The following is a 25,608-nucleotide window of genomic DNA, read 5'->3' as shown; positions in this document are numbered from 1 at the left end:
TATGTTATAGCCTAAACTACACAATGAAAACAGTAAAACAGTATTTAAAAGGACTATTTAGCATTTAAAATGAAATTTAAAGTCAGTAACAAAGTATAAATGTATGAAAGGGCTGATTATGTTATAATTAAGGTCCTGAAAGCTGATGAGCTTTAATCCTTTGTGTGAAAGATAATGATTTCTGCACACAAATTTGAACCTATTTTATTTTGGGGTAACTTTAGTCTGGAAAGGACTAATCAGCAACACAACAGAAAACATGTGCTTCAGCATGCAGGGCCTTTAAATTATGACAATACATTGGGTAATAAGATCAAACTGCAATAGTGATTATAACTTTAAAGTAAAAAGAACACTCGCTGAATTTTAGTGAAGTGGAGTTATAACATATGATTGGAAATACTCTGATAGATAATTTAAACATTAGTAAATGGCATATTAACCATTAATTACTTAACATATGATGTCTTTTAAAGTGTTTCTAAAACCCTTATTATAGGCTACAACATATTTTATACATCTCTTTTTCATGTAATGGGACTGCTGTAGCCTACGGATCAGAGCAAACACACTGGGACTGCTCTAATTATATCATGCCACTGTTTATCTTTAGTCCGATCCGCACTTTAGCAAAGCAAAGCATATAATGAACTCATTAGTCTCAGTCACGACCTAACTCCTCGCCTGACAGAGCAGGCTGTGCAGTGTTTAGCTGTCGCTTTAAGACCGATTTCCCCCCATTGTCAAACAGTCGTGAGCAGGAAGAGGGAAACGAAAGCAGAGACCAAGGGGGCCCGACGTATTTAAACACGATGCTGCCGCCGCTGCTGCACAATAACGGTGCCCGCAGCTTCCTGTGGAGGAGCGCGTCTACAGCTCGCTCAGTCCAAAAAGACGCACGGACACGGAGATCCACGCAAGTGACCTTCTGATCGGCCTGATGGTATCTACGTTTACTAAGGCGCGGACAGTCTTTAAAGTAGCCGCAGAATGATAAAATGGACTTGAAAGACATGAAGTGTCACCGCGGGTTATCGCCTCAGGAAATGATGACAGTGTCCTCCATCATCGCGTAGCTGCTCAGCGCGAACATTTCTTGTTTTGCGGCCATTTCTGCTGGACTCGGCAGCTTTTTGATTAACCACAAAAAAACAACAAAAAAAGATTAAACCGGACTGAAACTGCGGCTTGGAGGGAGTGGGGGCAGGGGCAGCGCGTCTGCCCGCAGGTTAGATTCACAGGTAGCCGCCGCTGAGCTGCTGGCTCCGGACTCCGAAACCTGATCCGGATCATCAGATTGGAAGAATGACGTCCACTATAGAGAGGAAGACACTGGAAGCCAATGAGTGAGTAGATTAGTTACAATTTGAAATAATTTGAACAAATTGAACAATTTGAAATAATGTTAATTTAGTCTCGAATAAGACGCAGCACCATTGGTGTGACACCAAACTATTCCGCGTGCAACGGCTGCAGATAGCTGATACCAAGAGGTCAGAAATATGCTGAAGGGAAATATTCAAGTTCATGTCCAAGAGTAGACTTCCTTCAGTGTTTATAAAACGAGTACAAATAAGCTCTTGCAATGAAAAAAAAAATCAGTATTACCTTGAACAAGAGAACTGACAGAGAGGTAAAACTGTCCAAGAGTAAATCATTCCACCATTTTTAACACAGAATATGTGACACTTTTCTTTATTAAAGTAGCCCTAACGTTTTGTGGCACTAGTGGACCTCAACAATATCCAATGGCTCCCCCAGGTGGCCAGAACTGCACACATAACTCAAGATCAAAGATAGATTCAACTTAAGTCAATTATGAAAAAAATACATTGATTGAGCACATTTCATATTAAATAAGAAAACACAATAAAAAAGCATGACCAGATGCAAGAAACACTTTTACAGGGCAGGTAGATCAGCAAATGCCAGTGCAGAATCATTTTGGAAACCTAGACTTTTCCCCCCTCAAATTATTACCTTTTTTGATAATTGCATCATGTTAGCAGGGTACTAACAAAAATATTTTAGGGATAAAGAGTTAAAGACATTGCTCTGGGCCACCTCAGCAGACAGCTTACATACCAAAGAGTTGATCAAACATCGGAGGAAATATTTGGCAAATTAACTCGTGATAAAAAAAAGTATTTTGTTGCAGCCCTAAAATATTAGATTTTCTAACCAGTTACCTTTTCCTCTATAGGGAGCCGGTGGATGAGGTCCTCCAGATGCCCCCGTCTCTGCTGACATGCGGTGGGTGTCAGCAGAGCATCGGGGACAGATTCTTCCTGAAGGCCATCGAGCAATACTGGCATGAGGACTGCCTGAGCTGCGACCTGTGTGGCTGTCGGCTGGGGGAGGTGGGCCGTCGGCTCTACTACAAACTGGGAAGAAAACTATGTCGCAGAGATTATCTCAGGTTAGTATGGTGATGTAATGTTGCAATATCATGATTTAATCAAGCAGTTTCTTACCTTCTTCTCATCAAAAGACACCATTTAACATGTTAAAATGTCATCACATTGGGATACTCACGAGCATATAAAAAGTGTATGAATCCGCAGCTGACAATAGTCCCCAACAAATGCAATATTTACCACTGTTTGAGGGCCTTTGTTAGAAACTACAGTTCAAAAGAACTGAACATTATTTTGCCTATTTTAATTCAAGCTCTTTATTTCTGACCATTTTTGCAAGAGTTACATCTGTGAGCGAGTCCTACAGAGAAGAGCGACATCTGCAGGGGTTTGTTGGCAGCAACATAAATACGTATAATTTTTTTTTGAATTTCACAAACACCATTTTTTCACCTGTTAGATTGTTTAATTAATGACAGGTGAGTCCATGGTCAGGTGAAAGCTCCACAGTAGTTTAATGGAGATGCTCCTCTTCCAGTTTCATGTCATTAAGAGTGGGTGGATGTTTTTTTCATCTTCTTGTCAGTAACATGTTGATTCCCTCTCATCCATCTCATCAGGCTTTTCGGTCAGGACGGTCTCTGTGCTTCCTGTGAGAAGAGGATCAGAGCCTTCGAGATGACGATGCGTGTGCGGGACAAGGTTTACCACCTGGAGTGCTTCAAGTGCGCTGCCTGCCAGAAGCACTTCTGTGTGGGTGATCGCTACCTTCTCATCAACTCGGACATTGTGTGCGAGCAAGACATATTTGAGTGGACCAAGCTCAACAATAACAATATGGTTTAGGAGAATCTCTTGCTCATCACAATGGAGCTGCCTTTTCCCGCTGGCTTTAAAGGTAACAGATCACTGATAAACAGACAATTTGTTTTCCCATGCAGGCTTTATCATGCACCTGAAATTCATATGGAATCATTTTAACACAAAAGGAGGGACTACAACTTTGCTTTGGAGACAAATGAAGACTGCACCAGCAATAACAGAAGGCTTCTCATCAAAGGCTTCATTCTTAAAAGCAAAAATGTCTTAAATACTGAAAATACTGAAACATGCAATATTAATTATTTGTTATGTACACTGGAATTTTACAATTTTAGCAACAAACAAAAACAAAATGTTTGCAAAGTTTCTTGTAGTCAAACACTGTTGCATCACGTCAGTCTGACCTGAAATGTTCAACAAGAAGATTTGTTTTATGGATTTGTAATTTCGTAATACAGTACTTTCTAATTGTGAAGGAAATGTGAACTTTGTTGAAGGAACTGCTACATTTATATCTAAATAACCACTCACTGATTATTTATTCATTACTGGAACCATAATGTTTGAATGTGGACAAATTTCACATGGAATTGTTCAGTTGACCTGCTGCATTGACTGAAAAAGTGTCTCAGTTATGTTTGTTACTAACTGGAATTAATCAATTGGATGTGTACCAACTGAATACTATCTTTATATTCCTTATGATTATCACTGAAGCTTTTCTAGAAGATATCTCGGTGTTATCTGAAGGCAACTGGACTTGCTTATGGTTCTAAAAGATGTTTCACCTCTCATCTGAAAGGCTTTGGATAACACCCTGATATACCATTCACTGCTTGACTGAGAATCTTCACAGACAGAAATTTGTGAGAATTAATTCGGAAATTACAGACTTGGAAATTAGAGCACCAGATCTTAATATCATAAATGGAATACTATAGGCTATCCATTTTGAAAAGTTCTGATCAGAAAGATTGTTCTGTATTACCTGGATGAACTGGTGGCGCCCTCTAGTGGTAAAGTGAACACATGCAATACTTATTTTACTAACAAAGAATTTCTCTTGTAATTTTAACAACTCTCTGGACAGGCACCCAAGACTTTTTAAAAATGTACTTGTCAATATATTTAATAAATGAAAATTTGGAGAAACTTTTATTATCTTTGTCACAAGTGTCTTCCTGGGGGTCACAAAGAAAAAGCAACATATGCTGTCCAAAATGGACAGGCTCTGTATTAAAACATGGCTTTTAAGAGTATCTAAAAGAATTATGTGTGAGTGGGTTTAACAGACTTACATACCCTTCTTCACATTGTGCTGTTTTTTTTTTTTTTAAGTATATGCACATTGTAAGAATTACACAGAATGCTTAAAATAAGCAGGTTCCTTACTGAGTGCCAGACACATTCATCAAACCACTTATTCTTACACTGACCTTTAAGGGCAGCTTTCAAGTGATCACATCATAAATTGATTAAACAGATGTACGCTCCGAGTGGGAATATGTCTGGGTATCAATCACAACTGTGTGTTGCTGTGTGCAATAGTTAAAAAAGAAACAAAATGTTACAAAGTTGTTGAAAATGGAAACAAAAACAAAACTTTACGATAACAGGAAATTATTTCTGTTGCTGGTATGCATCAGAGAAATCATGAGGAGAGTTTAGTACCAGTACAAGATGCAAATGAAATCAATATGAGAATTATTTGTGTTGTTTGCACCCCTGAAGGAGTAAATGCAATAGAAAAAGCAAAAATAAGGTTTCAAGCACTGTCCAATTGTTCAAATCTAATACAAATACTACACTAAAACCATATTATTCAAAATTGCAGGTTTTGCTTTATTACTGACTTGCTCTATTATGAATTATAAGATTTTGTAGTGTCCCTGCAGAACATGTATCAGGAGTTGTTCCCCTCTGAGAACAAGTTGCAAGAAACAAAGAAATGAAGGATTTAGCAGTTTGAAAAAACACAGACCTGTTTTTGCACCAGTTTTTAGCCACAAGAGGTCAGTAAAAGATTTATCAATTTCAACTCAGTCATATGCCAGGTTTTTTAGCAGGGGACGGAAAGCTGCTGAATAAGAAAATGATTATTTCAAATCTTCTATGGGATTCAGCATCTCACAAACTCCTCTGACTTCATGAACAATGAATCCTAGAGATCCTAGCGAGAAATTTAATGAAGTCATGATGTGTTGGGCTGTAACATTTGCTGTCTCTTTTTTTTATTTTTATTCCCACTGTTTGTCTTCAAAGCTGCTGCAAAGTGTTTCTTCTCTCTTCTTCATGACTGCCAGCTGTCAAGTCACTCCATAGTGGCCACAAGGCGTGCTCCTCTGGTGCCATCCACCAGCCTCACATCCCAAGTTATCTTTGTAGGCACAACTTCAGTAATTGAGTCCATGAACTGCTCTTCTGTGTGAGTCTGGATGAAGGCGTCTGACCACACTGTGCTAGTTGGTGAGAGAAGCGGCCTTAACCGACATTAAAAAGGGGTTGAAAAATATGATTGGGAAACAATTTGCAACAAAGACAAGACAGAAAGAAAAAGGGGAGAGGTGGGTGAAGGAGGGCAGAGTACAGAAGCTCCCGGATGATTAGCAGAGTCTTACAGTAGTTTATTCATACATGAGGGAGGAATGAAGAAACAGACAAAACCCACCCAGGCGCAGATTACGTTCTTGCTGAAAGAGATACTTGTGGGGAAACTAACGAGTTTTCCCACAATAGAGATGGGAATATACTGTACCGGCACACAGAGGGATGCTGGGCCTTTGCTCATTTGGAGGTCTGCAGAATCGTCAGTGTGGCATTAAGCAATGCTTGAGGAATGGCGACATAGAAAAAAAAAATCCACGATGCGGTGGTCTCACCAACAAATCAGCTCCATATTGAACACCAGGCTGAAGATATGAGTGGATGAATAACATGAGCAAATAAGAGTGTGGCGGCAGCTCAGGAGACTAGTATATCTGCAATCCTGGAGACATGGGACAGTTAACCCTTATGTTTTATGGACATCTTTACTTCTTCAAAGCTTTATGTAGTAATAACAAAAACTGCAAAAACAAACACATTTTTTACTTCATATATTCTCTTTCTATCCTTCTGACTAAACTGAAACCCAATCTACAGAAAAGCACTGAAATGACAACCCTTTAACACATAACAAATAAGGAAATCGTGTTATATTTTGACCTTACATACAAACAAAAACACAGTAATTCAGTTTGGCAAAATGTAATTTCCAAAGTTTTTACTCATCCATACAGCCGGTTAGCTTAGCTCAGCATTATGAGACATGGGCATTAGTTTCTGCTGGTCATCGGGCAGCTGCTTCCTGCCAAGAAATAATCTGGCACAACATCTCCTGTGAAATGGTGAAGCATCTGATTTTTGTCTTTCAGATGATTTCCTCAAATGAGATATAACGTGGTAACGCATGAGCTTTAGAAGTGCTGGTAGCTGGTCGACCGGAGAAAGCATAGCGAGCTGTTGTGGATATTATTCGTGTCTTTGTGCATTATGCTGGTTTGCTTTACATTTAATGGACAGATTTGAGAGCAGTGCTGATCGGCCTGGTATCACGCTGAAGTGTGGAAGACATCCAGCAGTCCACTACAGCACTACAGACATGATACGCTTTGCATCGCCTAGAGGTGAGAAGTCCTAACCTAAACCACATGGTCAAGGTTAGGTACCAAAACTACTTAGTCAGGGTTAGGAAAATCACTTTCTCACAGTCTCAGTCTCCTCGGTGAAGGTCCGATACTTCCCTACTTAGACTCACCAAATTACCTTCATCACATGACCTCCTTCTTTGACTCTCGTCATACATGTCTGTATTTTCCATGCCAAGGTGAGGCAAAACATGACACGAACACGGTATCCAGTGGACTGACGGGTCTAGATGCTTTGGCATGGGTTAAATTCTCTGCCAAAAAGTGTATTGCTCAAAATGTGGCTCCATTCCTTTGACTCCCTCTGAAGACCAGAGCAAGCTGTGAGACACAACACAGAAGGTGATCAAACTGTGATTTCTGAGCTACTAAAAATGGCTTTGCGAGTCACCATTCAGGACCCCACACAGAACTTCAGGGTTAAATGCAGGTGTTGTACTCTTTATCTGCTGCTCTGAAAAGAGTTCACTGAGTTTAATAAGACTGGATCTGAGAGGAGGGCAGGTCTCATCTCACAACATTCACACACAAATACACTGGCCTACAGAGACCCTTTAGCATCGGCCAAGCAGCCTGCGTTCCATCGGCCCACTCTCCTGTGTTGCCCTGCAGGTTGAGCTTTGCCAGAGCACATCGCTGACTTACACAGCAGCCTCAGCAGGACTCAATAAAGCCCTGTGCCTCTTGTGTCATCCCTACCAGCTGTACACAAGGCCGGGAGTGTAGTGCTGTGTTTGTGTGCAGAGGGAGGCCTGTTTCATCTCCAGTGCCCATGTCACAACAGTCCCGTATGGGTAAACCTAAAAACATCCAGCTGGGCATGCATGGAAACCAAGGAGACTTTCTGAGGATGAAACCGCAGCGGCTTGCAGCTTGTTTTTATCAAACAGCTCGCCCCACTGAAGCAACCACCACAGGTCGAGCTCACTCTGGTGCAGTGTGCAACATGAACAGCAGATGGCAGTTCCTGTCCAGGTAGAGGGATCTTGGGTGATGCATGAGAAAAAAAATCAGTGTGAGTGTGTTTGTGTGAAATAACTGACAAGCAGATTATGGCAAAGCTGGTTTTCATATGGATGCCAGTTTAGAAGGCCTTTAATTAGAACTGAATTGAAAGTGACGAGCAATATTCAAAGCACGAGAGACATGACTGCGGGTTCAACGACACCTACAAAGGAAGATGTGGTTGGACAATTATCTGCAGCACCATGGCAATTAATCACAGCACGGCCTGTCAATGTCAAAACCATCTGAAAAAATGAGTCCAGTGCTATTGATCATGCCCGCCTTGGGTTTCACTTGCACTCACACTTTATCAGATGGAGCTAATTGGGAACATATTCAGTCTGAGGTCCTGAGAGATGTGTCTGTCAGGAGTCACATTCCTGCTCCGATTCCCTGATAGCCCGTAGCGCCTGCAGTCTGGATGGAGGACAGGCTGTGGGAGTAGAGTTTGGGGGTGGGGTTGTTGGGGTTTGGTATGGCAGCACATTCAGATCTGGATAGGTGCATAATAAGCGTGCATCCTCTCGCTGAGCATGTCCCTCTGACTGGATTAAATATGTGCTGAGGATTTATTGGGTAGAAAACCTCTGGGGCCTCAGAAAAACTCCACAACTAAGCTGCCTCCACTTTGAATTTTCACCCACCTTATACTTTCTCTCTTTTTTACCTCACACAATCTCTTCCACCTATTTTCATCTACCTTCCCATACATTTTTACTCTCAGTAGTTTTTTTTTTTGTCTTTCAAGCTTTCCTCCCTTTCATTGTTCTCTCAGCCAGCCATGTGTAGAGACGTGCGACGTGATGGATCCTGTGATTATTATGATGTTTACTGCTTTGGCCTGGAGGCCTTTATGTCAAGCAGGAGGAGGGACTGTAGCACAGTGGTTCAAAGGATAATTCAGATCAATTCAGTCAATCATAAGTTACAATAGCACAATGTCTATACGTGTCATTAGTAAAGGTAAAAATCCTCCACTCAAAATGTTAAGAAAGTAAAAGTAAAATTCCTCAATGGAAAAAAACAACTCACCCATATTTTAGAATTGTATTCTTTAGAATCGAGCAGCATTTTTTTTAGTCATCTTTTTTGTCAGATTTAATTTATTATATATAGCATTTAATACATTGTTTAGTAGGTTAATCAATTACATTGTATCATTTTTCAAAGGTTTTTATGTTTTGTCTATAAGGGAATTGCTTAATTTGGTTCCGGTAAATATATATGTCACGTAAATAAGTAAAAAGTACAAGATTTCTCTGTGGACTGTTGCAAAGTGTAAAGAGGCACAAAATGAGATGACTCAACAAAAGTGCAAGTACCTCCAATTTGTTTGCAAAGGAATAGTTCAGGATGTTTTAAATTTGATCAATTTCTATTCTTACTAAGAGTCATATGAGACTGATATCAATCCTTTGTCTCTACAGAAAATATGAAAATAGCCTGAGGATCAAGGGGGAGACAGCTAGCCAAAGGAAAGGCCAGCTTTAAATGTAAAAAATATATATCCTCCAGTCAACACCTTTTGAGCTCAGTAATTACCATGTTAATTGTATCATTTAGTTTAATCCATAGAGAAAATAGTATAAATGACAATTCAGTGTTTTGCACGGGTTGTTCTAGTCTCTGCTGGTTTTCAGACCTTCATACAGAGCCAGGCCGTTTCCTTTAAGTTATTTTCCATACAAATGGAAAATTGGTATCAACCCTGTCCTCTAACTCTTGGTAAGAAAGCACATGAGCAAAAATCCAAGGTGTCACAATATCCCTTTATGTGTGGCTCGATTCAGTGTATTTAATTTTGTTCCACTACTGTCCAACAGTTGCGTTTTCAAAATCTGTATATTTGGTTTCTGATGATTCTTTTCTGCAATACATCACCTTTTGGGAATGTTTGGCATTTGTGTCACATAAGCATGTACAGATTTCCCCTTTTCCTTTCTCAAATCGTATTACTCCAAGTAATATCGCTGGACTGATTTGATTGAGATATCCCACAGAGTCAATTTGAAGTTTATCATGGCTGAAATTCTTTTGATCTGCAAAAATATGTGATGCAGGGATAGTAAATCTGTTTTGAGCCAATCTACCGTGTGTTTTCTACATATGTTTCTTTGACCATAAGTCATTTTTTTCCTCTTAAAATGATCCCCATATGTTGAGCAGCATATGCTGGCTTCTGATGAACCAACTACATTGCACAAGAGCCTCTGACCCGAGACCTGCATCACACAGGCTGAGGGAAAAGTACTGCCCTATTGGGATGGACAGGCAGCAATATTATGGAATAATAAATGTAGCTGCATGCTGAGACCACATAATATGCATTAGAAACTACAATCATAGGAGTTATGTGCTTTATAACTCCAAAACCACCAACTTGTATTTGTCATGGATGAATAGTCGAGAAAATGAACCAACAGGACACATGAAACATTTTTGAGGGTTCAGTATGACTGTGAGTGAGCAGTGTTACAAGTCAAAGGTCAATTTGCCAATGCCCAGCAGAGCAAGTTGATTGTTATAAAAACTAAACCTGTCGAGTAAAGAAGAAAAATGATTTTCATAACTGAGAATCTCACATAATATTTGTGATTTATTCTCTTTTGCATGCAAATACTTAGGTAATCTCCCAGTTATTAACATTTCAGTGATTGATTGCTGTGATTTCTTTTCATTCAGCCAACTCTTCATTTTCTCATTAAAACACCACACCGTTATGCATGCAATATTTTATCTAGACCTATTACTCCAGCGACAGTAGGCGACCTCTTGCACCACACATCGTGGGGACCCCATAAGTTTTGACTTGCTCTATTTAGATGAGCATAAAAAGGACCTCCTGGTGTAAATCTAAATCTGACACGCACCTCCTTCTCATCAAACATCAGTGAAAAGCCAGACCGTTACCAGGAAGCAGACCGTGGCAGTGCATTTCTCTTTCAAGCAATCAGCAATGGAAACTCCAATTAAGGTGGTGGAAAAAGGTGGCTACTGCTTTTAAAAAATCAGTGCAGATGTGCAGGTAAGTGACCAAGCGGCAAACCATGGCTGCACAGCGCCAGCCTCACTGCAATTTCCGTCTCTAATTGGACTTCCCACGCAATGCCTGCTTCCAATCACTGCAGAGAGAGAGCCAGCGAGGCAGGCACATTGGCAGAATGGTGGACCACAGTTGGACACATTGTGAAGAACTGTAGGACAGAAAATTGACTGGGCATGGATTTTAAATTACACAGTGACAGGCTTTGTACTTCTTTTGTCAGGGGTAAAAGAAACAAAAATACTCCACGGAAGGTAAAACTCTGCACTCAAAACTGTACTGAGATAAATGTAACACATGTAGTTAATTTTACCTACTTAGAATCCTGGGCAGCTTCATCGATAACAAAGCAGCAAATTTGGTAAGGATTAGGGGTTGCAATGATGTTGCAATGATTGATTAAACATTTAAGTTATTTTTAAGAAAAAAATGCAGTGATAGTTCCAATTCTTAAATGTGATTAATAGCTCCAGTTCTTGGTTTTACATAATAATAAAATGTAATATTTTGGGGGTGTGGTTGGACTAAATCTAATCTCCCTGTGATCTCCTTATCCTGGGGGCTATTGTGATCTTATGGACCAATTGATTAATCTCGTAATGGAATCTTTAGTTGCATCTTTAAACTTGATTAAGTAATTAATCATAAAACATATTATTTGTAAAGTAAGTGTTGATATGTTACAAATACATGTGGAAGAAATGGTTCAATATTTAACTCTGAAATGTTGTGGAGTAAAACTATTCAAACTGTAACATACAAAAGGAAAAACTCAAGTACAAAACAAATTTACTGTAATATTTACTTGAGCAAATGTCAGTTACTTTACATCGCTGGCTTTCATCTATGAAAAAAACAAATCCTTTTCCAAACAGTTGGAGTGCTCCATGGTGATGCCACCCACCACAATACAGAATATTTGAGCCTCATCGATTCTCTACACCTGCTGTTTAACATCTTGCCTTAATGCTTAAATCCTGGCGATGCCATCCTTTGTTAAGAATTTCTCTCTTCCCTTGGATTTCTTCGCTTTCAGAGCCGCCTCACCTGGAACCAATCTGTAACACAATCAAAGTGTCCTAACATGAAAGCTCAGTTCCTTCCTTTGATAGTCCATTTCTCTCCACACTTGTTCTTTTCTCTTTTCTCTGGTAGTGTTAACAGCCAGGTCTGGAAAAAATTCAGCCTAAAATAGACTAAGTCACTAAGAATTATGCAAATATCCTTGAAACAATTCACTGCTGCTCTGCTTTGTGCTTTTGCAGACAACAGAATGGCCCCTTTGTCTAAAAATAAGCTATACATAATGAAAACTAAGAGCCTCGCTTGTTGAGAACTTGAGAACATTGCTGCGAAGGCCTTGAGAAATTTGAGGTAATAAAATATAACTAGGAGAACAAATAACTTGCGCCAGCCGTTCAAGTATCATTTAAGAACTTAATCTGGTGGTTTCACAAACCAATTGTTCAAAAGCAGGAAAGGACAGTTTTGAATAAAATGGGAAGCGTGAAAAGTGGAAACAAGAGTGTAAAGTTACTTTTTTTTCAGGGCTTTTTTTGCTTCCTCATCATTGGATTGCACTCATCCATCCAAAGCGTTGATTGCAGCTTCTGGATGAGTTGATACTAACAGTTTGTGTGCTGCCTGCTCATCAGTCATCCCTCCCAGCTTCAGAGTGTGTCCAGGATCGCAGGGTGATTAAACTCTAATAGCAGCCTTTGGAGAAGTCCAGGGGGATTTACTCCTGAGTCAACATGCCAGACCCCATTTCCTCCACACTCACTGCTGCCTCTCAACACCCTACCCACTGCAGCTACGGTAGATCTCCACATGGAACTTGTATAGATTGAGAGAACCTTGGAAGTGACCCTGCTGCCTTAAATACACATGGAGCACTGTGACAATAAATGTCTAGATTCTACCAAATATTTCTACTAAATTGCAATTTTAGCATTCAAAAATACAGCACAATGAAGTTTTTATTCGATCATGATAAATGAATATGCGAACCTGTTGATAATTCAACAGAGAAAGAGATTTTTAAAATTTGTAAAATTTTATGAAACTTTATTATCGACTAAGAAGTGCCTCAAATTGTATTTAAGTAATGTAAACTACAGTTTGAATGATTAGCTGGCCAATGAAAATCCTTTCACCAAAACACTTGCCATTTAGCGAAGTTTTCAAGCTTGAATAGTGAAAATTCACTAGTTTATAAATCTTAAATATGAAGATTTCATGTATTTTCTTGTTTTCTATTATGGTGATGAGAATATCTTTAAATTTGGGACTGTTGATTTGACAAACCAAAGAATCAACTCACGCTGTTAAAAATTGTTATGAACAGATGTTATTTTTTTCTATTTCATCAATCAAACAATGAATTAAAAAATATATAAAAATCCATGAGTTATTTAAACAAAAGCGACTAATATGTATCCATTTTGTCATTAAATGTTGGAAACAGCTGCACATGTGCTCTTGGAATACATGTAGCTTCAGTATATGCAGTCAATCTTGTCAGGTCACCTGTTGGTTTCAAAATAGACAGAGATCTTTGGGAGAAGGATTCAACAAGGTGATGGAAATATTTTGAAGTAATTAATTGATTATTTTTCATTTACATATTAGAAACACCTCTTCCACACATGTATGTCAGTTTATACAATGTGTACAGTGAGTTTTTGTAGATACACAATGGTACTTTCCCAAGCCGCTGCTGAAGATTGAGACGCCTGTCATGGTGCTAACATTTCAGATATCTTGTTTTGAAACTTCCCACGAATGATAACACAGCGCCCGTTATCCCCCATCCAGTGGCTCGGTTCAGACAATGTATGCTGCTCCTCCATGTGACTTTAATTGAGTGATTAGATGTAATTCAATAAGCAATCGAAGGGCAGTGCGCGTGGGTTTGAGGCGTAAAGTAAAAGAGCACTGGTGAGTGGCCCCTTTGTCCATGGACGTCTATCATTGCTGCTACCTTTCAGGCTAAATCACGCGGCCTGATCGGCCTCTGGCCAGCACCTCTATGTGGACCCCTCAACTCTAATTTTCTCGGCCACCAATTTAAGGAACCACGTAGTTTACAGGTTTATTGCTCGGGCTTGCCATGTCTTGTGTTCGCCATGTGAGTCACTATCTTTAGATGGAGATCAACCACACAAAAACATCCCAATCATCATTGTATGTGAGCAGAGTTTCCACAAATCCCTCCGCTGTGATACATGAAGTTTCGGGAATGTCTGCCACTGTGATAAGCCAACATTCAGTCCAAAGGCATCACACTAAGCACATCGACTTGACGGTTTTCAACAAGTGAAAGAAGAAAGCTTCAAATTCTAAAATCATCAGTAACACAAGAATGTGAAATTACTCTGAATTGTGACACAGTTTATCCCGGTTTCAAATATTACCCAGCATTTGGGCCCATTATCCCCACGTTCAGACAGCTGTTTACTGTCAATCTGCCCCATCTCATGCAAATCTTTCGGCAAATGGCTGGCATTATAATAAAGAAAATGAAAATATCTCGTTCCAAAGCTTTACTATGATGTAGTGAAATAGTTCCATAAATTACATCAAGTCTGCTAATTCTCAGAGTAAATCAAAGGAGCTGGAATTGGTCAAATATAGCTCATTACTAAACCAAAGGGACACGAGCCCTCAGTGGGATTAGACAGTCAAGGCCAGTTATGAAATATGAAAGAAAATATTAATTTTAAATCCAGGATTGTAGAGATGTCAGAAAATTTGCGACACCATTTGAGGAGCGAAACTTGTGGAAGCAATCTTGACGAATGTGTGTGCAGACAAGTGTATTATCCAACATGTGTCTTTAATGCTTGATCAGTTCACATGCCAACTGTCATATTGTTAAAGATAGACGGCACCCTCTTAGCTGGTGCCAAAAAGGCCCATAGATTTACAGGAAAGCCTAGCTGCACAATAGTGAGAGCCAGAGGCCCTATTCTCAAGTTATATGTTGTAAAGCTTTGTTACTATAATTGTTACAGACTCCTGGATGCAGTGATGACTACTGCAGCTGACTCAGATCACATCTGAACCCACAAATCACGGGTAAGTCAGCTTCACATGCGGTGTGTTTGCATGAGCATAAGCAAAATGGGGTTGCAATCCATTTTTGCTGACGAATACATTCATTTCCCTGTTGATTAAGGGAAACTTTTTAAAATAATACTAACATTATTTATAGACAACAGCAAATTGTGTATTCTCAGTATGTGGCATTTTAAGTATTTGTCAAATGGAGTCTTTCAAAAATGATTATTAAAACCATATCATATACACTTAAAAATATATACTGGATAAAACTGCTTTTCCACCAGTGACCTATCTCAGAAACGATAAATAAGTTTATAGTTTCTAATGAAAAAGTACAACATAATCTTCTTGGTTTCAAACCCGGTATCATTCTGATTAAGTTATTCTTCAGATCTAGTTTTAGTTTCTCTTTTAGGTTTTCCCAGAAGTTCAAACCATGACCAATTCTGCCCAATAGAAAAAGGTGAGGCATTGTTTAAGGTGTCAGTGGATGTGGCATTACAGACAGGGTGACATGGGCCAGGCTGTGAACCAACATTGTGCTGTGGTGGTTCTGCAGGGGTGAGTAGGACTCCAAGTCTCATCAGTCGTTTGAAAGAGGACAAAGCTGTTGTTCAACAAGTGTCCTCCGACATTAAGTGCAGGGAGCATGACTCTGATTAGACGCCATGTGAAAGAGCTTCTTTCTCGTCTCAATGAGAACATTCCTGACAATTAGGAGGATGAGTACAGCTCTGTTTGTCCCTCACAGGCGACCTTGTCTGTTGGGTCAGAGACTACCTGGGAGTCTGTGATGCACACAAACCATGTGATGCATCTGCATGCAGCTCTGCAGGGCAAACATTAACAAATGGCAGGTGAGGAGCTACTAACAGAGTTAAATCAGGTCACTGATCCTAAAAGGTAAAATATTTCAGCAATTACTGTAAATACTGTTCATGCCAGTTACAAATGATGAGCAGCAAAGAAGTGAAACAGATGAGATTTTTTAATGGAAGAAACTTTCTGGACTTTTTATCTTTTGTTTTATGTTCAATAAAGCCAATGTAGCTGTTAACATGACTGAAGTTGGGGGTTTTAAGCTCAGCTACAGAGCCAACCAAGAGCATAAACAGGAATGTCACTTGGTCAGAATGTTTTATGGTACAACCACAAAACCAAATCCGGATATTGCCTGCTGGGACGCTGAGCAATCGGAAACGTCAAACTCTGGCTCGAGAAGTGAGAGAAAGAATGAGAGCAATGAAGTGACAAAGGGAAAGAGTCAGAGATAATAAAAGTGACATGAGTGGAGGAAAGTTTGTTTTTTAACAGATGGGAAAGTAAGAGAGTAAAGGGGATATGAGCAAAGGAAACAAAAACAAGGGAGACATGCAACCCAAAATGTTGTAGGTCCAAGACAAAGTTTAGAAAACCAACTAGAGGGCAGTTGTCTTTTCAAGACTGGAATACAATGAAAACTTCATAAGAGATTCATAAGGACAACTCATTCAGCCAACCAGGAGGATACCAAGTCATGTAATTTTCTTTAGACCACAAATTAGCACGGCTCCTGAACTGCCATGCAACTGACGTGTCAGTGTGTGTGTGTGTGTGTGTGTGTGTGTCTATAAAATTTAGCACAAGATCGTCATGGTCACCAGGACATGAATCCTATATAATGTTGTTGAAACCCTGACTTTTCCATAGCGCCACCATGAGATTCAACTTGTTTTGAAGTCAAATGCCAATTGGACAGATTGCTATGAAATTTGGTTCAAACTTGAAATTTGCCCTTTAAAATAATTTTTAATTGAACCCTGACTTTTCATCCAGCGTGACCATCAGGTCTAAATATTATGTCATCCAAAACTTTATGTGAAAAAGGAACAACAAGCTGTGGTATCTGCCTGAGCTGTACTTTGTATTTAGTGCTGATTTAGCAAAGAAAGCTAACAAGCAAAGCTACACATATTCCAGCCAAACATCAGCATGTTAGTTGTGTCATTGTGAGCGTGTTAGCATGCCAACATTAGCATTTATCTCATGGTTGTGTCGAAGTACAGAGCCGCTGGCATGGCTGTACACTTTCGGACTCGATGGTTATTGGTAACGATAACGATCACGTCAAGATGCCCTTCTCCTTGTGTCTCCCACTGAACATATACAGGCTGGTGGGGGAGGAGGAGAAGGTGGCCGGGTAAGTTACCGAGTCACCCACAGTGTCTTCCTGTTCAACCTCCTTTAAAGCGAGCTCTCTATTGGATTAACGTTGGCCTGAGGGAAAAAGTGGGTAGAGGTAACCTGAACAGAGGGGAAAAGGGGGTCAGCCAACTGTTTCAAGTGAAAGTGGAATTTGAGGCATCTGTGTTTGTTTGTAATTGGGTATGTTTGGGGCTGAGTCTAACATCCTGAAAAGCCTAAGGGGTAGGGCAGAGGTTAGTGATCATAGCCCCAGTGTGCACTCGGTACGTTGACTTCTGCTGTTGTTGAACTTTGAGCGTCCTTAGTTTTCAAAGGTATTACCACCAGGTTTGAGTATAAAAGTGAATTTTCTGATCTGTGAACCTGCATCTTCTCTCCACTAATCCCTTGAGGCAGTGTTCAAAGCCTGTTGGGTGTGAAGATGTCAGTACACCATCGCTGGCAGAGATAAAAGGAGCAAACAGGTTTCTGATGACAGCTTCGCTCCTCGCCTCCTCACAGACATTTGATTTCCTGGAGCTGGCCTCCATTTTGCTGAGACATGCCGGGTTCTTCTCAGCTACCGGCAAGTAAAATGTGGACATCATGCTTCCTGTGCAATATGCAAAAATCAGGTACTTATGATTGTCAGCCAATATAAAAATGTCAAACTGTGTTTTGAAGCAAAACAGTGAAAGCAGATCTGATGATTTGTTGCAACATTATTGTGCTGCATACTCTGACACAGGATAGCACAGGGCTCCTGGAGCAGCCTCCTATGGTCCACCTCTGAAACTCCTCGGGTGAAAGGTTACTGCTGTGACAGTGCCGGCTCATCTGAGGGTCTCTCTTTACCCCAAAAGCAAAACACCTGGGGGTAGAATGGTGGGTTTGTCTGGCCACACCAACCCGACTCCCCAGGATCCTGGCAGGGAGGCAGAGAGCCCAGGATCAGGGCTCCCCCCTGCACAAATACAGATGGGGTCGTGGGTCATCAGGGGAGCTCACACAAAGCTTTCATCCCATAGAAGCTCATTTCAGGGGAATGTGGCTCTTTCTCCATCTAGATGGGAGTCCTCCCTGAGCCCTGTGTGGCTGCACTGAAGCCTGGATTGAAAGACTTGTTCCCTCAGACCCGTTTGTTTTGTTTTGTTTTGGTTCTGCGTCTCTGTGCACATCGCTTTGGCCTGGCCCAGACACTGCTGTGGGAAGATCAGGCTGGGTCAGCACACACATGGTGTTCTGTTACAATCCAAACACGTACTAAAACTGTTTTAAACGGGCAGATAGATGAGACCTGAGTAGAAAAATAATGCTGCAGTATTTGTAGCTGTTACCTTGCTTGGTCGTAAGATGACAGCAGTGGCTGACGTATGTAAATTCACATTCCAAAATTAAAACATGAAGACATTTCTTAAATAAAAATGACTTGCAAATAACAATACTGTGACCAGGAGAGACTAAATCTCTCTGTGGACTTTACTTCGCTGTGAATTTATTTTCATCCTAACAGCCACAGAAAAATCAAATCTGAGTTGCAATTACACTATCAAGATAAAACACATGCCATGTTACATCTAATTGAATGGCCTTTAGTCATTTTCCTGGCATAAATATTAATATCAACATGTACACCAAATAGATTCTCCTGTTTGGCTCAGTTATAATAAATTAGATGTCAGTATAGTCAGTATATATGCAGAAATGTCTGTCACTGTAAGCAACTTATTTTGTAATAATATGAAAGGATATGGAAGTAAGACAAAAAGTCAGCATGTTCAGTACTTCCTGTGAATTAGAGATGGCAGAAACAATAAACATAAGCACATGGAAATGAAACAAGTGCTATTTTCAGGCTGAAAGCATTTGACTTGTATGAGGCTGGCCTTGAATGGGAGTCGATGTGGAGGGGCACCAGTGTTAAATGTCAGTTTACAATCATCACTAACAGCAAGATGAGGAAAATAATAGAACACAATCATTTCAGTAGTGAAGTTATAAAATTGTAGTGTAGGATGCCTTCTCGGTTGCATTTGGGAACAAAGCACATGTGGCCATAAATATTAAAGCTAACATCAAAATGACAGGATATTAGTGTCATCTTCACAGAATGCTTGGCATATGGTGTACTTTCTGTCTGCAATCAATTTGTACAGGATTATCTGAGAGACTCATTATCTTCATTAGCTCCCATGTTAGTTTGCAGCGACTGATCTTCTGTATACTCCCGCTGAAGATGCCCTCTAGCTGTCATCAACTAGTGCTCAATATAAGGACATTTAACACATCTCAGAGATGTTTCCTCTTTTGAAATATATTACTATTGCGTGTGTGTGTGTGTGTGTGTGTGTGTGTGTGTGTGTGTGTGTATGTGTGAGAGAGAGAGAGCGAGAGAGAGAGAGAGAGAGAGAGAGAGAGAGAGAGAGAGAGATCTTTGCAGCATGCATCCACAACTGTTAACCCTCATCCTCTGAAGTCTTTCACGTCTCATGTTTAAAAAAAAATCAACTAGCTGCTTCAGCTTTTACATTATTAGAGAGAGGCACCTCCATTAATATATTAATGCTGCAGAATGTTAAATATATTCCACATTCAAGCTTCCAAATGTAAAACGTTTGTTCTATTGTTCACACAAACCTCCTGTAATATGCATTATTATGTGTTCCCTGAAGATGATATATATTTGGACAGTTCCACATTTTTATTCCTCATGTTTCAACCATAGACTGTATATAAAAGTGGACTTAGCTTCCGGGTCTGAAAATTAGGCCAATGTAGAACTGCCTTTCAGCTGCAATATAATTTTGTGCCGTTGGAGGTTGCTTTTGGCTCCATAGATTCCCATTCAACTCGTCCCATGAAATACCAAGTCAATACATTTTTTATTCTTGTCATTTTGATGTTGTAAGCTAGAGTCACTCCTTCTCATTAGTTTTGTGGCAGTCCAACTGAAAATAATGCTGTCATTTATTAGAAAATTGGCCTCAAAAAGCAATGTTTTTGGGAGCGTATCTGTTTGATTGACATGTCTTTAGTGCAGTCCGATTTCTGCTATTGGTGGGTGGGACGTCGGGTTTCCAATCAGATCAATTCAGATCCACTGCTCGCTAACGGCTAATATCTGAATTCAATTTGCCACTTGGCTTCAACACATTCAATTTAAAATAAAATGATGGATAGGACTTTGAAGTGACAAGTCTCAGCTTTGATTTCGGTGGATTTATCTCAATTTGGTAAAACTTGTGTGGAGGATAATGCCTAAATTGGGGTTTCAAAAGTATTTGGAAATCCAGCAACTTAATGTTTCTGGGCAGCTGTGCAAATTCATGCACAAAAGAGCCCACATGAGGCTCAGAGAGTTGACTGAGGTGACACTCTCTGTCATGTCACTAAAAAGGTGGCCATGCAAGTGAATAGGATAATAATGTAGCTAAAAAAAAAAATCAAACATCTATCAGAGATGTCAAAGGTAGTCCAAAAATAGAAAAAAAACAACCAAGAAGACAGAGGAGCACCAAACTGGCTGAGACTCTTTAGACTGAAAATAATTTGCATGATGAAGAAAACACCCTTTATGACGGAACTGCGAGTCAAGAAAGCTCTCCAGGATAAAGGCAAACAAGTTTTCTTGTCAACAATCAAGCGAGGACTTCCTGACCTGAACCTCAGAGGATTCACCACAAGATACAAAGCTTAAGCTTCAAAAACAGAAAGGCCAAGTTGAAGTTTGATCAAGCAACAGGAGCCTTTGGTTTATTTAGAGTGAGCCAAATGCCTTCACATTTCATCATTCAGCTAGTCAACGATCAAAAACATACAGCCAAATCAACAAAAGAGCTTGTCAGGATGAAGAGCTGGAACATCCTTGACTGGTCGAGTCAATCAACTGTTCTGAAGACCAGACTAAAAGCAGCGAGACCTCACAACAAGGAGGAGCTGAAGTTGGCAGGGAGAGCATTGTCAGGGAAGAAAAGACTCTGTTCATGTGTGTTAAAGACTTCAGAGTCATTTACTGAAAAGTAAAAAAAAAATTAAATGTAATAGTTTTGCCTGACTTCATACAGTATGTATCTGTCCAATGACTTTTGAATATCTAACATTTGTTACTATGTGTTTAAAGGGCTGCATCTGCCACAAGGTTTTGTCTATATTGATAGAAACCTGCTCAAATAAAAGCTGACACTTCCCATTGTTTTATGTCAAATTTAATGTCTGAACAATAAATCTAGGTTTTCTGGCAACAAAGTTTCAATCAGTATGACAACACAGTGAGGAGGACAGTGAATCAGACTTAATATACTATTCCTTGATACAATACAATACGTGTGGTATTTTTTATCTATTATTTGAGTAAAAGCAATATGTGTCATAATGATAACGCAGCAAGTATTGATTATTAACTTTATAAACTAATCTGGAAATTGTTACCTCGATTCATCTGTGAATTCTTTTGTAGACAAAATGTCACAAAATAGAGAAAAATACTCATTATAATTTCCACATAATGACAACTTTAAGTTTTTCATTTTGTCTGACAAAAATTCCAAAACCCCAAAAATATCAACCTCACTGTAACAGATGACAAAGAACAACAGACATTAACAACATTTAGCAGCCTGAAGGAAATTAAGTCAAATACACAAACTAAACATTTCAACTGTGAATAATTCTTTAAATCATGGTCAAGATTATTATTATTATCAATTAGTCTTCCAGTCACCTCATTGTGTAATAATTTTTCCAGGAAATTATAATTTCCTAAAGCCATGGTGACTTCTTCAAATGACTGGTTAGCCAATATTATGACACATATTGTATGACAAAGAAGAGTAGCAAAATTATCACATTGTGTGTATGACTGTAGCTGGTAAATATTTGCCTTTTTTGTCATGACAAATTATTAAAACAAATAATTGTGGGTCAGCTGAGGAGTCAGGTAATCAACTAATTATTCAAGCTATAAATGTTTTGCTTTAATATAAGAAAATAATTTTCTGATTTTCATTTGTCAATTCCTTTTTTGTCGATCAATTAATCATTTAATTGTCTAAATACAACATATTTCACTCTTACCAAGATATTGATTACAAAAAGGATAATAGGCAGAGATTAAGAATGTTACTCTTCTCTACATGCTCGCTCATCCTGTATGTATCTTTATTTGACTGCTGCAGAGATAATGGTTGTTTGATGGAGGTTTACTCCCATGTATCTCCTTCTCATGGGTTAACCATCCATGGCTAAACAAACCAGATATAGAGCTGAGAGATGAAGGCAGTACAGCATCCTCTCTGTCTGCCCCTACTTGGCCCTGTTTATTGAATTATACATCAGTACAACCGCTGCCTCTTTTTTCTCTCCCCTCATCTCTGCTTAATTTGATCAGAGAATCTGCTGATGCAGTGTGTGCCCAGCTCATGTGAAACCAATTTAAAATTACACATAAAAATCTGGTGTCCCTTTTACTCTCTCTCACATGCATACAAAGGATGTTGTGTGTACCATTTGTCAAATATGGAGTGACCCCTTCGGAGTAATAACCTGCCTACGAGTACCTCAGCAGGGAGCAGCCGCTCAGCGCTCGTCCACAGGTGAGAGCGTTCTCTCACATTCATCCAAGCACTACATCAATGTGGTAATGATTGTGAGCAGTGATTTTTTACTAAATGTATGCGGTTAAAAACTGTATTTATAACACATGCAGATAAATACTGGGGTAACAACGCCAAGGCTCACTGTCTTGCTGCCATGGCCACAGGTCAACAGTTGCATGGATGGAACAAGCTCTTCAGAAACTACAACCAAAGATGAAGATCTAGGACAATTAATCTCAACTCAGTGACTCACACTTTTGCCTCTGCCAACTTGTAGAGTTACACAAACAGAAATCACAACACTTTTCACTTGAATAAAAAAATCACAACAATCCGATACAGCAGTGTTGCTCTTTTGTGCTAAAGTCTTCAAACACAGATCCCTTCAGGACATTTTCAAGATGTAAAATGACTCTGCTTTGAATACTTCAACAGTTCAATAGTTTTTCACAAAGCTCAAGTGGTTTCAAGAGTTTTCATGTTTCTACATCACTGGGTTTTCATTGGCTTCCACACTAGTCATCTATATATATATATATATAAAAACTAATTTTAAACTCAGATTGAGCACAAAGAAGTTCTCCACTCTCAGCAGATGAAAATAAAAAAAACGTGTTCCTGTGTGAAACTCTGTGCAGTACAATGAAGCTCTGAGGATAGTAACAATAAGCAAGCGGATTTTAATATAACCTGCAGTCACAGAAAACAAAGGACCATGAAGCAGCAAGGGTTAGAGCAGCTATGTATTAAAGAGACATCACACGGACAGACGTTACCACTAATTTAGACTTTAAGACAGTGGGAGGTTAGATCTGCATGCTGGTTTGAAGAGTCTCAGCTGGTTTATGAATCCCCAACATTTCTCTAATTACTTAAAATTCCCATCTATGAGGAAACTGGACATCACAGGGAACAAGTCTAACTCAGATAACTGAGGTGTTGCTCTTACTGCTCTGACATGTACATTGTAAATCACAGTCATGATTACACAAAATATCAGAACTTGTTCCCATTATGCACAATAGTAGTACAATAGCGATATATTTCCATCTCCAATCGCAGCTGTCCCCCAGCCAAACTTTACATGGTAATCCTGAGATAAAGTCCAACCTAAAGCCTTTTCTCCATCCCATTACCGCCCGGCCAAGCTTCTAATACAAGAAAGCGACAGCCAGAGGAGTTTTAAGGGACCCTGCTGCTGATACACAAAAGGCCTGTGCCAAAAAAAAAAGAAAAAGAAAAAAGGGTGTGAGCTGCTGCATCAGTGCAGAGCCCGACCCCTCAGCAGTGAATACCTGGACATGGCTCCTACTGGAAGTGAAACAGACAAGTCACCGTTTAGTGGAAAGCTTTCAGAGAATGCCATGCATGGGTGATGTCTATCTATGACAGCTGAGACTTTAGCCTGTGGCTGTGGAGTGGTTTGTATTAAGGGAGGCTTGCACATACATCGTAGCAAAGGAGAACTCTGTCACTCTGATTTCGTTAGCTGCGTGACAACCTTTAACTTCAATAAATATGACACCATTTTCTTAAAATGTTTGTATCAGCTTTTTGTTTTTAGGCTAATTTACTCTGAAAAGGAAACAAATTTCAAGGATAATTAAATAAATAATACAAGCAAACACTTTCAAATTTATAGTCTCACCTTTCGTTCTTATATTTGGAGCAAAACTCAGGCATGCACTAAAGTGTGTGTACACTTTCTCTCTTTGGTGTGTAGATACAGTAACAGCTAAATAAATACACCCCCCCAAAAAAATCTCTTTGTTTCTACACTGAAAGTCTGACAAAATCACAGTGTTTTCACTTTAATACTCAAAATATCCAAGTAAATTGTATAACACCAGGGAGATTAGTTAGAAGACAAAAACAACAGTGACATCACGATTAGAAAATTATAACTAAATCCCCCTGAAAACAGAGTGAAATGCAGAAAGAAGTGGAGATTGCAGAAGAAACCAGCTGTGCCTGTTTCCCTGGTCTGTCTGCTGCCTGTCACTCACATTGATGATAATATTGATGCTGATAAGACACTCAAGGTCAACGAGGCTTTCTTGACTCGTGTGCTCGGAGCTTTCTTTATTACATTTCAGAGGCATGAAGGCATAAATTCGCCTGAAATAAACTGCTGCGCGGAAAACAGGTTTAATTTCACCTCATATTAAAAGCCGCAACATAAAAAAATAAGTAAATGACTAAACAAAAGTCGGTGGGTGTGCAGCCAAAGTTAAAGTCATTACAATTATATTGGAAATGGCTCTTTACAGGAGACATAAACCGATGAAGAATATAGTCAAAAGTCTCGTTAACGAATACCTGCACAGCAAGAGAGGTGCCGTGCTGAGAAAGACTACACACTGTACAAAGAGACTGCACGTGATATTTTATATATATAAACAACTAAATAATTTCATTTTCAATTTGTAAAATGACCTCCTTACAGCAAGAAACTGAATTAATGCTAAAAGAATATTGCTTTTGGGAATGTAAAAAACAACAACTAACAGCTTAAAACAGAGCTTGTGATTTCCATCGTTTGTGTTTGTATCGTTTTTTATCTTTTATTTGTGAGAAATGTAATCTTCCTACTGGCGGAATATGGCCGACAACAGGCGTATAAACAAGCCACGAGCTACAGTATGTCTCAAACCACAATTAATGCGTTACTAAAAGAAAGAAAGAAAGAAAGAAAGAAAGAAAGAAAGAAAGAAAGAAAGAAAGAAAGAAAGAAAGAAAGAAAGAAAGAAAGAAAGAAAGAAAGAAAGAAAGAAATTTCGTTTTATCACTTTAAAATAAAAATTGCAATGACAACTGACGAGGATATTAATAATAATAATAATAATAATAATAATGGTATATTATTAACATGT

At 39.3% G+C, this 25,608-nt stretch overlaps 1 protein-coding gene across 1 annotated transcript; it reads left to right on the top strand.

Annotated features, from left to right (window-relative positions):
* Positions 1–667: 667 nt before the first annotated feature.
* Positions 668–4,337, top strand: lmo2 (LIM domain only 2 (rhombotin-like 1)). The gene is made up of 3 exons (XM_069708129.1): positions 668–1,346; positions 2,204–2,419; positions 2,978–4,337. Exons 1-3 carry the CDS (start codon positions 1,306–1,308, stop codon positions 3,201–3,203), a joined length of 483 nt encoding a protein of 160 aa, XP_069564230.1. The 5' UTR covers positions 668–1,305; the 3' UTR covers positions 3,204–4,337.
* The last annotated feature ends 21,271 nt before the right edge of the window (positions 4,338–25,608 follow it).

This window comes from Brachyistius frenatus, unplaced genomic scaffold, assembly GCF_029030835.1.
Source record: "Brachyistius frenatus isolate BFR_SWC_R1_liver_20210118 unplaced genomic scaffold, ASM2903083v1 Contig_74, whole genome shotgun sequence".
Taxonomy (NCBI): Eukaryota; Metazoa; Chordata; class Actinopteri; family Embiotocidae; genus Brachyistius; species Brachyistius frenatus.
Note: the sequence above shows the minus strand (reverse complement) of the source record. Positions and strands in the feature narration are given on the sequence as shown.

Bases quoted from the DNA above. Each gene is read 5' to 3' on its own strand.
- lmo2 (XM_069708129.1), top strand. From the start codon at position 1,306: ATGACGTCCACTATAGAGAGGAAGACACTGGAAGCCAATGA. The intron at 1,347-2,203 runs GTGAGTAGATTA...TTTCCTCTATAG, and splicing joins AAGACACTGGAAGCCAATGA to GGAGCCGGTGGATGAGGTCC. The intron at 2,420-2,977 runs GTTAGTATGGTG...CCATCTCATCAG, and splicing joins TGTCGCAGAGATTATCTCAG to GCTTTTCGGTCAGGACGGTC.